The sequence below is a fragment of the Salvelinus fontinalis genome, chromosome 2 (genome assembly GCF_029448725.1).
Source record: "Salvelinus fontinalis isolate EN_2023a chromosome 2, ASM2944872v1, whole genome shotgun sequence".
Lineage (NCBI taxonomy): Eukaryota > Metazoa > Chordata > Actinopteri > Salmoniformes > Salmonidae > Salvelinus > Salvelinus fontinalis.
This window is the reverse complement of record NC_074666.1, coordinates 32108506-32121594: the sequence shown is the minus strand read 5'-3', so window position 1 is coordinate 32121594 and position 13089 is coordinate 32108506. Positions and strand designations below refer to the sequence as shown.

Genomic DNA, 13089 nt, shown 5'->3' with positions numbered 1-13089 from the left:
CATAGATCACTTAAGTGATATTTTGAATACCAATGTGTGTGTGACCCACCTTGTCATTCCTCTCACAGAGGAACTTGAGCCTCTGGGCTCTCTTGTGCATGAAGACTCCGTCCAAGTGGCCTGTCTCCACAGCACGGATCTCTATGGCCTTCTCTCCCCAGCCCATGATCTGGTTAGAGCAGATATGTGCTGCACACAGGGAGAGAGAGAGAACTCAGAACATGCCAATTTCAAGAGAAAGAAGTCTGTGTGCCTGTGACTGCGTGCAGGTACACATGTGCCATACCAACGGAGGTGGGCATCTCGCCCCACTGCAGCACCACATCTTTGATGATACGTCCGTAGGTGTTGACGTAGACTCCCTCGTCCTCGTAGCACAGCAGCATCTCCATGCCGTCTGAGCTGGGCAGGAACACGATGGCATGGGGCATTATCTGGATCTGGATCTGGGGACACACACAGGGGCGAAGGACTAGAATCTTGTTTTACCTAATATAGTTGAATGCACTGATTCTAAGTCACTCTGAATAAGTGTGAAGTGACTAAAATAATATGTACATCTTGAAAGAAAGTGGTAGAATATGTGAGGAGGTTTTCACATCAATACCTTTCAGGTCTGGGCATCTAATCAATGAAACTTATCATTATTCATGTTTTACAGATATTTTAGGTGTGAATTAATTCCAAAGCTATATTTGATTTGGAAGAATTTGTCTGCGTACGTCTTGTCCCATGAGGAACTCCTCCACTCACATGCACTGGGATGTAGATGTCATAGTTGTTCCCAGAGTCGACATCGATAGCGTGGAAGCCAGCACTGGAGCCGTAGATGACCTTCAACCTCTGTCCTTCCTCCACTGTGAGGTCAACCAACTGGGGCCTGTGGGGCAGGTCACCAAAAGACTAGAGGAGAGTGAGAAAGGCAAAGAGAGAGGAGAACATGGGGTGTTTTGAATGTTGTTCTGGTCGACTGGCTGAGGGGAAATAGAACTCCTGGCATTTAGAACAATGAGGCAGGAAAGGTGAGACCTACCTTGAAGGCCATGAATTTGTGATAAGGCTTGGGAGCCCAGGCGTATACCTCCACCGCGTTCTTCATAGCTATCACCAGGAACTTGATCCTCTCATATTTCACTAGACACATACAAAGCGGGATTAGAGCCATTATGTGACGCTATAAATAAACAGTGCCAAAAAGGCAAAACCAAATGTGTAAATATATATTGTTAGAAAAACTTCAATAATGGGTTCAATAACAGGTCACATCACTGTTAATCCATCTCCTCCCTTCCTTTACTCACCCACTTTGTAGTGGACACATCCCTCCATCTCCCCTACAGTGGTCCAGCCCTGCTTCTTCTCCACCTCTGGGTCATTGTGAAGGATCTTGTTCCTCAGCCAGGCCAGGTAGTACACACGCACCTTGTTCTTCTTACCTGGGATGGACACACACACACAGTTATTTAGTGGATAAGGGGCTTAGTAGCAACAGATGGAGTTTGTGATGCACAGGTCCTTTTCCCCAGGCTTATTAAATGAAGTGAAACGTTCAGAACGTCGCAGATAGAAATGCTAAAGTTAGAATCCTGTTAGCTCTATCTGAAGGTTTAATGACGTTGCACTCTCCTAAACAGACCCCAGGTGAGTGCAGAGTGTGTTAAAGTGCAGAGCAGTACTAATCAATCACCTGATATGGTGATGAGCAGGTTGAGTCCCTCCAGGACGTCCATCTGTTGGAACCTGCGGGAGTTGATGAGGGAGTAGACCTTCCCCTGACCACTACGGTCCAGCAGCTTCAGACCGTTCTCTGTCCCCACCAGCAGGTTCACACCTGGGGAACACACATGCACGCTTAGATACAAATATCCCCCTTAATGCGATCAGGACGTACAATATGTGAAAAATGTTATACTCAAGCTGGGTGGAACAAAGCGTGTTACATGTGGTCATTGAAATGCATATCATTCTATATTTCATTTGAATTCTGTGGCTCATATGATTAGAGTGTGGGCTATAGCCAAGACCAGTGTGCCGTCTGTCTCACCCCAGAGAGCAGCACAGAGGATCTCAGAGTTGAACCTCTTCTTGTACTTGCGGATCTCGGGGGTGTCGCTGTGGGGGCGTGTGTTGGTGGGGTTCACATTCACCATGGAGCCTTTCCTCACCTCCATTTTCAGCTGCTCAAACCTGGAGCCCAGGCCTGGACACAGAAGGAGCAGAGTTTAGAGGGAGGAGAGAAACACAAGCCGTTCTCTATGAATGCTAAAACTTCCTTAAGGGAATGATAATATTGAATCAAGCGACTGTGGGCAACTGCTGCCCTCCTGCTTGTTAGACATTTCCATGACTTAGATTTACCAACAGCAGTAAGTAAGAGATGCTGATGATTGTGAGCCGAGTACTGAAAATAGAGGGACTAGAATTTGGAAACTAGGTAAGTGAAGGTATATAGGGGAACCTCATTTAACCCCTTATGATAATGACCAGTTCTATTGTCTGTACTTACTGCCCACAGAGATGGCATCCACAGGGCCTGGTGGTTGGTACATGCCCAGGTCGACAAAGGTGGTGAAGGAGGACTTGCCACTTGACGCCTTGACTAGACCCCTGGACTGATACTGGGGGAAACAGGAAGGGAGTGAGAAATACCACTGGGAACGGGGGAAACATGTACATGGAGAGACGGATTAACAGTCAGAGACAGTCAGAGAGAAAGACAAATGGTCAGACAGAGACAGACAGGTGGTCAGACAGAGACAGACAGACTTACATCATAGACAGAGTCTTTCCCAGGGGAGGAGTGGGAGGCCGAGTCAGTGGGGGAGTGGGAGGGCTGCACCACGTCAGGCAGGTTGGTGTATCCATTGTGGCTCCGCTTCTCTGGTGTCTGCCAGGCAACGGGGACAAACCACAGTCAAACTCCCAACACAAGCGCTACATAAGAGTAAGCTAACTCCCAACACAAGCGCTACATAAGAGTAAGCTAACTCCCAACACAAGCGCTACATAAGAGTAAGCTAACTCCCAACACAACCGCTACATAAGAGTAAGCTGACCACCCACACACCCCCTCACGTCAGTCCTATAGATGTGTGTTTAATGCAGATTAGTCCAGTAGGCTACTTCCTGAGAGACAGATGACTCACCCTCTGCACCAGCATGGTCTGGTCCCCGTAGCCTCCAGCCTGCCCCTCCTCCCCTCCCTCCCCCTCCTCCTCATGAACCACCATGGTGTTGACTGAGTCAGAGTCTGCATCCCGGGGACTAAAGAAAGACAGGAGAGGAAGTCAGGGGGGAAGATGGGAAGGAAACAGAGGAAGGTGACAGAGCAGAGTGCAGTGGAGGATATGGAGTGGACAGGAAAATAAAAAGACAAGGAATGGTCAGGGTGGCGGTAAAAGTGGACAATGGGCTTTCAATAACATTAAGAGCTATGTCTCTAAAAAGCTGTTCCTTTTTTCCTCTTCCTGTTTGTCTGTGTGCCTCTCCCACCCTGGTACTGACCGGTCTGTGGGGCTGTCCTCCTCCTCATTCCCCTCTCCACTCTCACTCTCCTCACTGCTCTCACTGCCTTCTGAGGATGAAGAGTAGTCGTTGGCCTTCAATGGAGGTCTGGGCTGCTCCTCAGGGCGCTCCTTAGCATACAGCCCATGGTCCTGAACACAAACAGGCACACACGCAGACGACATAGACACGCAACAGACATTAGGGAAGCATAGAGCTGGGCGTTTCCTCAATAGTTAACATACTTTGCCAGCATACCAGGACTATGGCAGGCGTGTGTAACTTTTAACACAGCAGCCTGACATAGTGGAAGCAAAAACATATCACAGCACACACAGAGATACTAACCTCTCCTATTGCTCTCTTGTAACTCTGTGCATTGGAAGAAGCAGTGGACAAACAGGGAAGTGAGTGCAGAGGAAAGGGTGTGATCAACAGGTACAGAAAATAGGATCATAAAAAGAGAGCAACTGTTAGTGCAGGTGTCAATATCCAGGTGTAGGGATTGGGGAGTGAGTGCAGATATTACAATAGTGCAGAATAGTCCGTGAAGAGAGCAATATAGATTTCTACAAGTGATAAGCTTAAAAGAAGATGAGTGTGATAAGGGTGTATAAAGTGTTGTCTGATTATCCATCACGCAGTGTTCAGAGTGAGGGGGGGGTTTACAGGTGAGGGGTACTTACAGCAGGGCGACTGGGGCGGGACGAGGTGCGAGACTCCCCTGGCTTGTGCCCCTTCATGCGCCCGTCATGGCCTAGTATGGGGGAGTCCATTTTGGAGGAGCCTGAAACCAACACACTAAATATCACATCATTGTTGGGGTTTGCTTTCGTTTCGTAAGAGGGATCAAGAGATGGAGAAGCAGAGTCAGCAACAGTGTGATTTACTCACTGAGTATGCGGTGTCTCTCCAGAGAGCCAGTCTGGGGCAGATTGGATACAAGGTGCATGCTATCTCCTCTTTCCCAGCGGTCGTTGCGGCTGAGATCTGGGTTGCTGTAAAGGAAGACACCAAATCAGTTATCTGGTCTCACCAGTCAATATCATAACTGTGCCATGATCTACCATCATGCATGTGTCATGATTAGAAACAGAGTAATCTCCCCTGACATGCATTTAAAGGCAAATCTGTGAGACAGGGAGTAAAACAGTTTCTGATGGGTGTGTTGGAACACCGTCAGCTGATTATTTTGATGAATCACGATATCCCAGATAAGTTGCTTAGTGGGAACAGGGATTTTAGCCACAAATCTAATAAACACTGCTTACATGTAAAATATTTTTGTGGAAAACATCAGATACCTCCATGTTGTCAGCATGCAGCAAAAAAATATTAATAAACACAGGTAAACTTTCTGCAGAAGGAAGGAGGGACTGGGCTTTGGCAGAGGGAGGCACGGACTTTGTTGAGACAGATTGGAAAGTGTTTTCCTCCAGAACCTAAATCAAGTAGTGGGAAATTGTGCGTTCTTGACACCGAGATTAGACAAGATTAGCTCAAATGTGTCCGCCTGAGTTACCTGGCTCTGACTGGATGCCTGATGCCAGACGAGAGGTTGGTGTTGAGAGCTGTGGCAATGGAGGCTGTCCTCTGGGGAATCTGGGAAAGATACAGTGAAATACCACATTAACATATAGATCTATATGCCCTTTAGAGAGCTCCAGACTGCGACCATTTAGTCACATTTTGTGACCCCTTGACTTGGCTGTGTGAGCAATTGTTTTTATTCTACATAGTTGCTTCACTCAAAACGTCTAAAACCACGATTTGGTCAAAACAGTAAAGCACATTATTCTTATGATTCCTGTAATTAAAGTGTCCTCCCCTCAATATGGTTCAGTCGTCCTGTCCCCTTTGCAGAAAAGCATCCCCAAAGAATGATGTTTCAACCTCCATGCTTCACGGTTGGGATGGTGTTCTTGTACTCATCCTTCTTCTTCCTCCAAACACGGCGAGTGGAGTTGAGACAAAAATAGAGCTTTTTGGTCTAATCAGACCACATGACCTTCTCCCATTCCTCCTCTGGATCATCCAGATGGTCATTGGCAAACTTCAGACGGGCCTGGACATGTGCTGGCTTGAGCAGGGGGACCTTGCGTGTGCTGCAGGATTTTAATCCATGACGGCGTAGTGTGTTATTAATGGTTTTCTTTGAGACTGTGGTCCCAGCTCTCTTCAGGTCATTGACCAGGTCCTGACGTGTAGTTCTGGGCTGATCCCTCACCTTCCTCATGATCATTGATGCCCCACGAGGTGAGATCTTGCATGGAGCCCCAGACCGAGGGTGATTGACCGTCATCTTGAACTTCTTCCCTTTTCTAATAATTGCGCCAACAGTTGTTGCCTTCTCACCAAGCTGCTTGCCTAATGTCCTGTAGCCCATCCCAGCCTTGTGCAGGTCTACAATTTTATCCCTGATGTCCTTACACAGCTCTCTGGTCTTGGCCATTGTGGAGAGGTTGGAGTCTTTTATACAGGTAACAAGTTCAAACAGGTGCAGTTAATACAGGTAATGAGTGGAGAACAGGAGGGCTTCTTAAAGAAAAACGAACAGGTCTGTGAGAGCCCGAATTCTTACTGGTTGGTAGGTGTTCAAATACTTATGTCATGCAATAAAATGCTAATTAATTACTTTAAAAAATCATATAATGTGATTTTCTGGATTTTTGTTTTAGATTCCCTCTCTCACAGTTGAAGTGTACCTATGATAAAAAATTACAGACCTCTACATGCTTTGTAAGTAGGAAAACCTGCAAAATCGTCAGTGTATCAAAAACGTCTTCTCCCCACTGTATATTACGTAACGCTGTGAAAACAATTGGTGTGACCAAATCCTGGGCTGGTGCCACCAAGTGAAAAATGTAGTGGCACAAGCGCCACCAGGGAAAATATTAGTCTGGAGCGCTGTCTTTTTTCAACATCTAAAGACTAAAACCCAGCAGGTGGTCTCTGACCTTGGGCGGCTGCTCCATCTCTGGCAGCCGGATCCAGGGGCCGCGGTCCTCCCTTGTGTGAGGCTGTGGGGCGGGGCTCTCGGAGGTGGGGTCGGAGTTCTGTCGGACCAGCTCCCTGGAGTGGACGGGGCGGGGGGTGGGGGTAGGAGATGGGTCCTGAGTGGGGAAGGCGGACATGGTCTTAGTGGGCTGGTCACACAGGGACTGGGAGCGGGGGACAGGGGCAGCGTAGGGCTTCAGCGGAACCAAGTGGGCCATCTGGAACTGCAGGGGGGCAGCGGTGAGGAAGTAGGGAAGGGAGTGTGAAGGTGGAGGAGCGGGCAGGGTAGGGCAGTGAGAGCAGGCAGGATAGAGTGGGACAGGATTGTGCATGTTGAGGATTTAGGATTGTGTATGTTTTAAGATGGGGAATAGAGGGAATTTTGCCATTTTATGAAATGGCAATAAAACAATATGAAAGCAATAAGAAGGGAAGAGAGTGGGTCCAGGAGGAGAAGGGAGAAAAGGAAGGTAAATAAGATTGGAAATAAATCAAATTCAAAGAAGCATTATTAGACAGGGGGTAATGCAGCTCAAGAAAGAAAGACAACGCAGTCGCCACTGTGCTAAACCAGTATTTGAGCAAAATGTCTGCAATGTTGTAACAAGGGAAAACATACAAATAAAGTACACACTGACTAATACATTCCCAGATGAACACCAACACACCTTGCCCTGTCCCCCCTGAGGTTCAACAGGCCGCTGCATAGGCGGGGTCTGAGTAGCCTGGCCCCCTCCGGATTGGCTGATGGAGTCGGAGCGTGATTGGATGGCAGTGTCAGAGACAGTGGTGCAGATTTTGGGTGAGCCCTGCCTGTTGAGCTTACTGCGCTCCTCCACCTGAGACAAAGGGAGAGAAGGAAAGGGAGGCAAAGACGGGGGACAGGAGACGGGGAGAGGGAGGGAGAGAGCATATCACAGAGATGTCGATTCAGACTAACTTGCAGGAAAAAAGATGACACCTAAGGTGATACTACATAACTGCTTGTATATGCTAGCTTGTTACAGGGAAATAGCTAAATGTATTCCACTGGTATTACTCTATATTACTCGAGGTTATAAAACACTATGTAATGAAAGGTGTGGTCCCTAGGGTTATCTAAGGTGAAGTAAGAGCATGTTCCACTGTTCCTGTCTGTGTGGTTATTGTACCTCTCGGGCCCATGCGGGCTTGTTGTTGGGCTCCAGGTTCTTGCTGTAGTGGTAGAGGGGCTGGGGCTTCTTGTCCTGTTGCTGCTGCTGCAGGGACACCAGGTAGGCATGCTCCTGCTGCAGCTGCCTCTGCAGACGCTCAGACTGCCTCTGCTCCTCCAGCTGCTTACGTTTGTACTCCTGCACACACACCATGATACGGTCAAAGTAGACTTACTAAGGACTGAGCATGGCTAGTACACAATACACACCACTTTGACATGCCCCCAAAACAGACACAATCCCACATACAAAGATGGGGACATCATGCAGGGTATACATAGACAAGGGCTGATTCTCCAGTTCTCTCAAGAAACGTTTTCATCAAGTAAAAAGCAACATACAGAGCATGGAGTGTATGATGCCTCTAGTGGTGAGAGGTGTGAAGTGCAAGAAGGAGGAAGAGGGTGAGCAGTATGCCCTGCAGGCAGAGGTAGGGGTAGACTAGGGCTGAGGAGAGGAGGTGACTGCAGGATAAAGGAAGGAAGAGAGTTACCATGAGCAGTGCCTGCTCCTGAAGCAGCTGCTGCTGAAGGATTTCTAACTGCCGCTGTTCTTCCTCTAACTTATTTCTTATGAACTCCTGAAGAGAGGTGGAGGAGGGGTGAAGAGGGAAAGGAAAGACAATGGAGAAGAGGATAGATATAAATAGACCACGATGTGGGGGGGGGGGGGGGGGATTTATGACTGTCATACACTAGTTAGTATACAGCCCTAGTGATTTGTCATGGCTTTAAAGTTCTACATTCACACTAAAAGCTAAATGGTATTAGCTTTTTTCTATTGAATATCTACTGTTAAGACTACAATACAGTTCCATATAGGCATCACGTCTTCTATCAGTACTAGATGCAGGTTAGTTATCGTGAAGAAACGGGCCATGGTAGGAGAGTTAAAAGGTTGGAGAAAAGAAGACTAGGAGAGTAGATTATAAAACGTAGGTTGACTGTGATATAATGCCAGTCACTGTGTGGTAGAGGTAGAGCGGAAACGGAGCAGCAGAAACTGAGCTCTTGCACAGAAAACAGAAAACACACTAATTTAGATCCCGGCTGCCATGGCAACCAGCGCACGGACATTCCACAGCTGAATGGCTTGCAGTAGGCTGCAGAGTAGGCTACACCCAAACCTCTTCCCAATTGGCTGATTGTGCTCCTGTGCTTCTCGTGGTTGGTTACCTGCTCCCTCTCAGCCAGCCTCCTATCCTCCTCCCTCCTTATATCGTCAAGTCTCCGATGGGGGCCCTTTTCTTGCTGTCTCACCATCTCTCGCTCTTTTCTCTGTTGCTGAGAGGGATGACATGAGAGAGAAATCAGTGTGGAGGCCACTTTTGCACATTAGTTGTGGTTATAATGGATGCCTTGCATAAACCTTTAGTTTTTTCCCCCTCCACCGCGAGAGGAAATGGAAAGAAAGAGAGAGGAAATGGAGAGCGAGAGAGCAAAAGAAAAGGCAGCGAGAGACAGCGAGAGAGCAAAAGAGTGAGCGAGCGTGAAAGAGAGAGAGCAAGCGAGCGAGATGTTAGTTGTGAGTCACTGCCAGCCCCCGTTACCAACAGCCACTGCAGCCCTGCTCCTCTGCTGAGACCGCACAGCTCCCTGATTCAAACACTTGGCCAGTTGTTCTTTTAATTGTTATCACCCTGAATAGTTTTAAGCCGCCTTCTGAAGACACTACAGCCTCCCTATTAAAACAACTCCCTTAAGAGAGGATACCTCTTAGAATTAAGATCGCACTTGCAAATGACACGTTTTACATTTAAATGCTCGTCTTCTCTTTTGTTGTTGAGAATTAATGATTAACAATCTCGAGAGAATATTGAGCTATCATTTTTAGTTCTCTCCCTGATGGTAAGTTGCTTTCTGACCTTGTGATAATCAATTCCCATCTACTGCACACTGTATGCAGGTAATCCAACATTAATTGAGATTTAAATCCAGTGGAAATATTTTAATTGCACAGAAATTATGTGCAATTATTCATAATTATCATTAATAAAAAATGTATTATAGATATCGTCAAACCGTTGGTGTTACCAACTTGCTTATTAGCAAGCTTCATATCCTGCTTTATTACGGTATCTCCCTAAACAGTCGCAATGTACATAACAGCTTAGTACAATCCCAGTAAACCTGTCTACTGTGAAAGCCTTAGACTTGGAGTGACATAAATAGCTAGATAAAAGGCTTGTGATGATTCATTCTTTGTAAGGTGGGATCAAGTCAGCTGAACCATGTTGGTCACAGGTTTTACCCCAAAGGGTAAAAACGTGGTTTGCTTAAGCAAGCTAAAGAACACAAGCCGCAGTTGATAAAATTGTCTGTTTGTCAGTGTCTGTGTGTGTGTGTGTGTGTGTGTGTGTGTCTCTCTGTGTGTGTGTGTGTGTGTGTGTGTGTGTGTCTCTGTGTGTGTGTGTGTGTGTGTGTGTGTGTGTGTGTGTGTGTGTGTGTGTGTCTCTGTGTGTGTGTGTGTGTGTGTGTGTGTGTGTATTACCTCTTCCAGGCGGCGGCGCTGTTCTTTCTGCTCCTCGATGCGTTTCTGTCGGTCGTGCAGCAGCTGTCTCTTGTGTTCCTCTGGGTCTCTACGCTGAGCAGCCAGCTGGGCCTGCTGTCTCTTCAGAGCCTCCGAGCGCTCCTTGTTCTCTTGCTGAAGACGCAAGAAGTCCCGCCTCAACGTCGACTCACCCGGCACATTCAGGATGGAGGTACTGGAGGAGAGAGAGGTGGAAGGGTTAGAAAGGATGATTTAGACAGGGAGCAATATAGCATGATGAGGTGATGAGAGATCATAGTAGAGAATCAGGAGATTGTGTCATTAATCTCAGGACACTATAGTATTATATTACGGGAGTAGTAATGTTATATGGGTAGTGTTGTGTTACCTGGACTCCCTGTCTTCCCCACGGTTCTCATCCTCCTCATCACTGCCACTGTATTCATACTCGGTCTCCTCTGAAACAAGGGGAGTGAGAGAAAGAATGAACAGAAATGAGAAAGCATATCATATAGTAGTGAAAACATACTAGGTAACTGCCAAAAAGGAAACACATGAGTAAATGAGGGATACAAAGTATATTGAAAGCAGGTGCTTCCACACAGGTGTGGTTCATGAGTTAATTAAGCAATTAAAATCCCACCATGATTAGTCATGTATAAAAATGCCCAGTTGCCCATTATTTTGGCTACCGTGGCTAGAAGAGATGTCAGTGACTTTGAAAGAAGGGCTTTAAAGGACCACAGGGGGTTTAAAGGGTGTGTGGTTGTGACTCAGTGTTAATTTGGGTTGAGATCTGGTGACTAACAGGAGATTTTGGAGCGGTGCCTGAGACAGCGTTTTCCACCACCCTCAACAAAACACCAAATTATGGAATTTCTTGTGGAAGAATGGCATCACATCCCTCCAATAGAATTGTAGACACTTGTAGAATCTATGCCAAGGCGCATTGAAGCTGTTGTGGCCCAATGACCTATTAAAGACACTATTTTGGTGCTTCCTTTATTTTGGCTGTATGTACATATAATGACAATAATCCACCCAATCTTCTCAGTTAACCTCAACCCCCCAACCATTATTCACACAGACATGTGCAAAACACAATATCTCATGCCCAACCCAAACCCACAGAGGCCTCAGTCGGGCTCAGGCCGGGCCTTCCCTCGCTCACCCTTCTCGCCCCTCTTCTTGCGTGTGCGGTCGATGTGGTCTTTGAGCTGGATGCGGACCTGGCGCTCCGTGGGCTGGTCCCGGATGAACGAGTGCTTCAGGAGCTGCTCTGTGGTTGGCCGGCTGGTGTACGTCTTCACCAGGCAGCCCTCTATAAAGTCTATAAACTTCTTAGACCTGGAGGTGGGGTGGGTGGGTCAGGTGAGGAAGAGGGGAGTGTTGAGTAACAGGTGTTGGCGGAGAGAGATGGGAGAGCTGGTGTGAGTGGGAATTTTGGGGGCCTGGTATCTCCTGTAGGTCGCATGTATTTGGGAATGCAAACTATTCCAAGATGAGTGTTCAGAAAGAAAGGAGAAGAACAGGGAAGGTCTGTGTGCGTGGGAGTGAAAGAGAGACAAAAAGACAGTGCGAGTATCCATACATTAAAATGTACAACAGTGCCTCTTTCGGTAGATTTTTCACTGCTATTTTCATTAGGATGTACTTGGGTGTATCAATTGCAGTAAAGTTGTCCACATGACTTGTCTGGAGGCCAATAGCTATCCCTAAGGTATGTACTATAGGTCAACCAAATGAAACATGTGCATTGAGCAACAACTTCATTCAATACATTCTTGTCTTAGTCATTGAATAATTTGTATGAGTAGTTTAAATGTGATCTGCAGATGACTCGCTTGTTTGAGGTCTAAGAATTTCTTCCTACATGCCTGGTTTGTCAGGAAAAAACTGTGCAAGTAAAAAACAGGCTACATTAGTTTAAGTTAGGGCTGTTGTGGTGAACGTATTACTGCTACACCGGCGGTCACAAGTCAGGAAGGCAGTCAAATTCTACATGACCGTTTAGTCGCGGTAATTAGGCTTCTCCAAGAACTGATGCTGCTGCTGGTCATTCGTAACCTACCAAACTTGCTAACTACTGCCTGGTACTCAGCACTATTGTCCCTCTAAAATCACTCTGACATCAATTCAAATTTTATTTCACATGCGCAAATACAAAAAGGTGTAGACCTTACCGTGAAATGCTCACTTTCAAGCCCCTTAAGTCCATTTATTGAACTGCACAAGAAAATATTTACTAAATAAAGTACATTTAAATTCGAAAAGTAACAAGAAAATTACATAACGAGTCTATATACAGGCGGTATCGAGCCAATGTGCGGGGGTACAGGTTAGTCAAGGTAATTTATAAAGTGACTATGCATAGATAATAAACAGCAAGTAGCAGCAGTGTAAAAACAAGGGGGGGGGGGGGGGTGTCAATGTAAATAGTCCAAGTGTTCATTTCATTAATTGTTCAGCAGTATTATGTCTTGGGTGTAGAAGCTGTTAAGGTCCCAAATGTGGCTCTCCGGTACCGCTTGCAATACGGTAGCAGAGAGAACAGTCTATGACTTGGGTGACTGGTGTCTTTGACAATTTTTTGGGACTTCCTCTGACACCGCCTTGTATAGAGGTTCTGGATGTCAGGAGGCTTGGCCCCAGTGATGTACTGGGCCATACGCATACCTTACGGACAGATGCCGAGCAGTTGCCATAACAGACAGTGATGCAACTAGTCAGGATGCTCTCGATGGTGCAGCTGTAGAACTTCTTGAGGATCTGGGGATCCATGCCAAATCTTTTCAGTCTCCTGAGGGGGAAAAGGTGTTGTCGTGCCCTCTTCACGAGGCGGTATGCAAATTGAAGATGGGTCTAGGATTTCTGGGATAATGGTGTTGTGAGCCATGACCAGCCT

At 46.7% G+C, this 13089-nt stretch overlaps 1 protein-coding gene across 6 annotated transcripts in view; it reads right to left on the bottom strand.

Moving 5' to 3' along the window:
• LOC129816865 (misshapen-like kinase 1) overlaps positions 1 to 13089 on the bottom strand; it is a 31692-nt gene that overhangs the window by 4681 nt on the left and 13922 nt on the right. Inside the window, exons 9-31 of one of the 6 annotated variants that reach the window (XM_055871803.1) lie at positions 11356 to 11531; positions 10573 to 10642; positions 10185 to 10398; positions 8870 to 8977; positions 8188 to 8274; positions 7653 to 7832; positions 7170 to 7340; positions 6462 to 6725; positions 5027 to 5106; positions 4399 to 4502; positions 4191 to 4291; positions 3853 to 3876; positions 3505 to 3656; positions 3147 to 3264; positions 2771 to 2887; positions 2507 to 2618; positions 2045 to 2200; positions 1688 to 1831; positions 1302 to 1436; positions 1034 to 1134; positions 754 to 903; positions 287 to 446; positions 50 to 189 (exon numbers count right to left, since the gene is read on the bottom strand). In XM_055871803.1, the coding sequence (XP_055727778.1) occupies positions 50 to 189; positions 287 to 446; positions 754 to 903; positions 1034 to 1134; positions 1302 to 1436; positions 1688 to 1831; positions 2045 to 2200; positions 2507 to 2618; positions 2771 to 2887; positions 3147 to 3264; positions 3505 to 3656; positions 3853 to 3876; positions 4191 to 4291; positions 4399 to 4502; positions 5027 to 5106; positions 6462 to 6725; positions 7170 to 7340; positions 7653 to 7832; positions 8188 to 8274; positions 8870 to 8977; positions 10185 to 10398; positions 10573 to 10642; positions 11356 to 11531 (3064 nt within the window). Of the gene's footprint in view, positions 1 to 49; positions 190 to 286; positions 447 to 753; positions 904 to 1033; positions 1135 to 1301; positions 1437 to 1687; positions 1832 to 2044; positions 2201 to 2506; positions 2619 to 2770; positions 2888 to 3146; positions 3265 to 3504; positions 3657 to 3852; positions 3877 to 4190; positions 4292 to 4398; positions 4503 to 5026; positions 5107 to 6461; positions 6726 to 7169; positions 7341 to 7652; positions 7833 to 8187; positions 8275 to 8869; positions 8978 to 10184; positions 10399 to 10572; positions 10643 to 11355; positions 11724 to 13089 lie in introns of those variants that run through there. The other 5 variants (XM_055871832.1, XM_055871813.1, XM_055871822.1 and 2 more) reach the window with 5 other exon arrangements.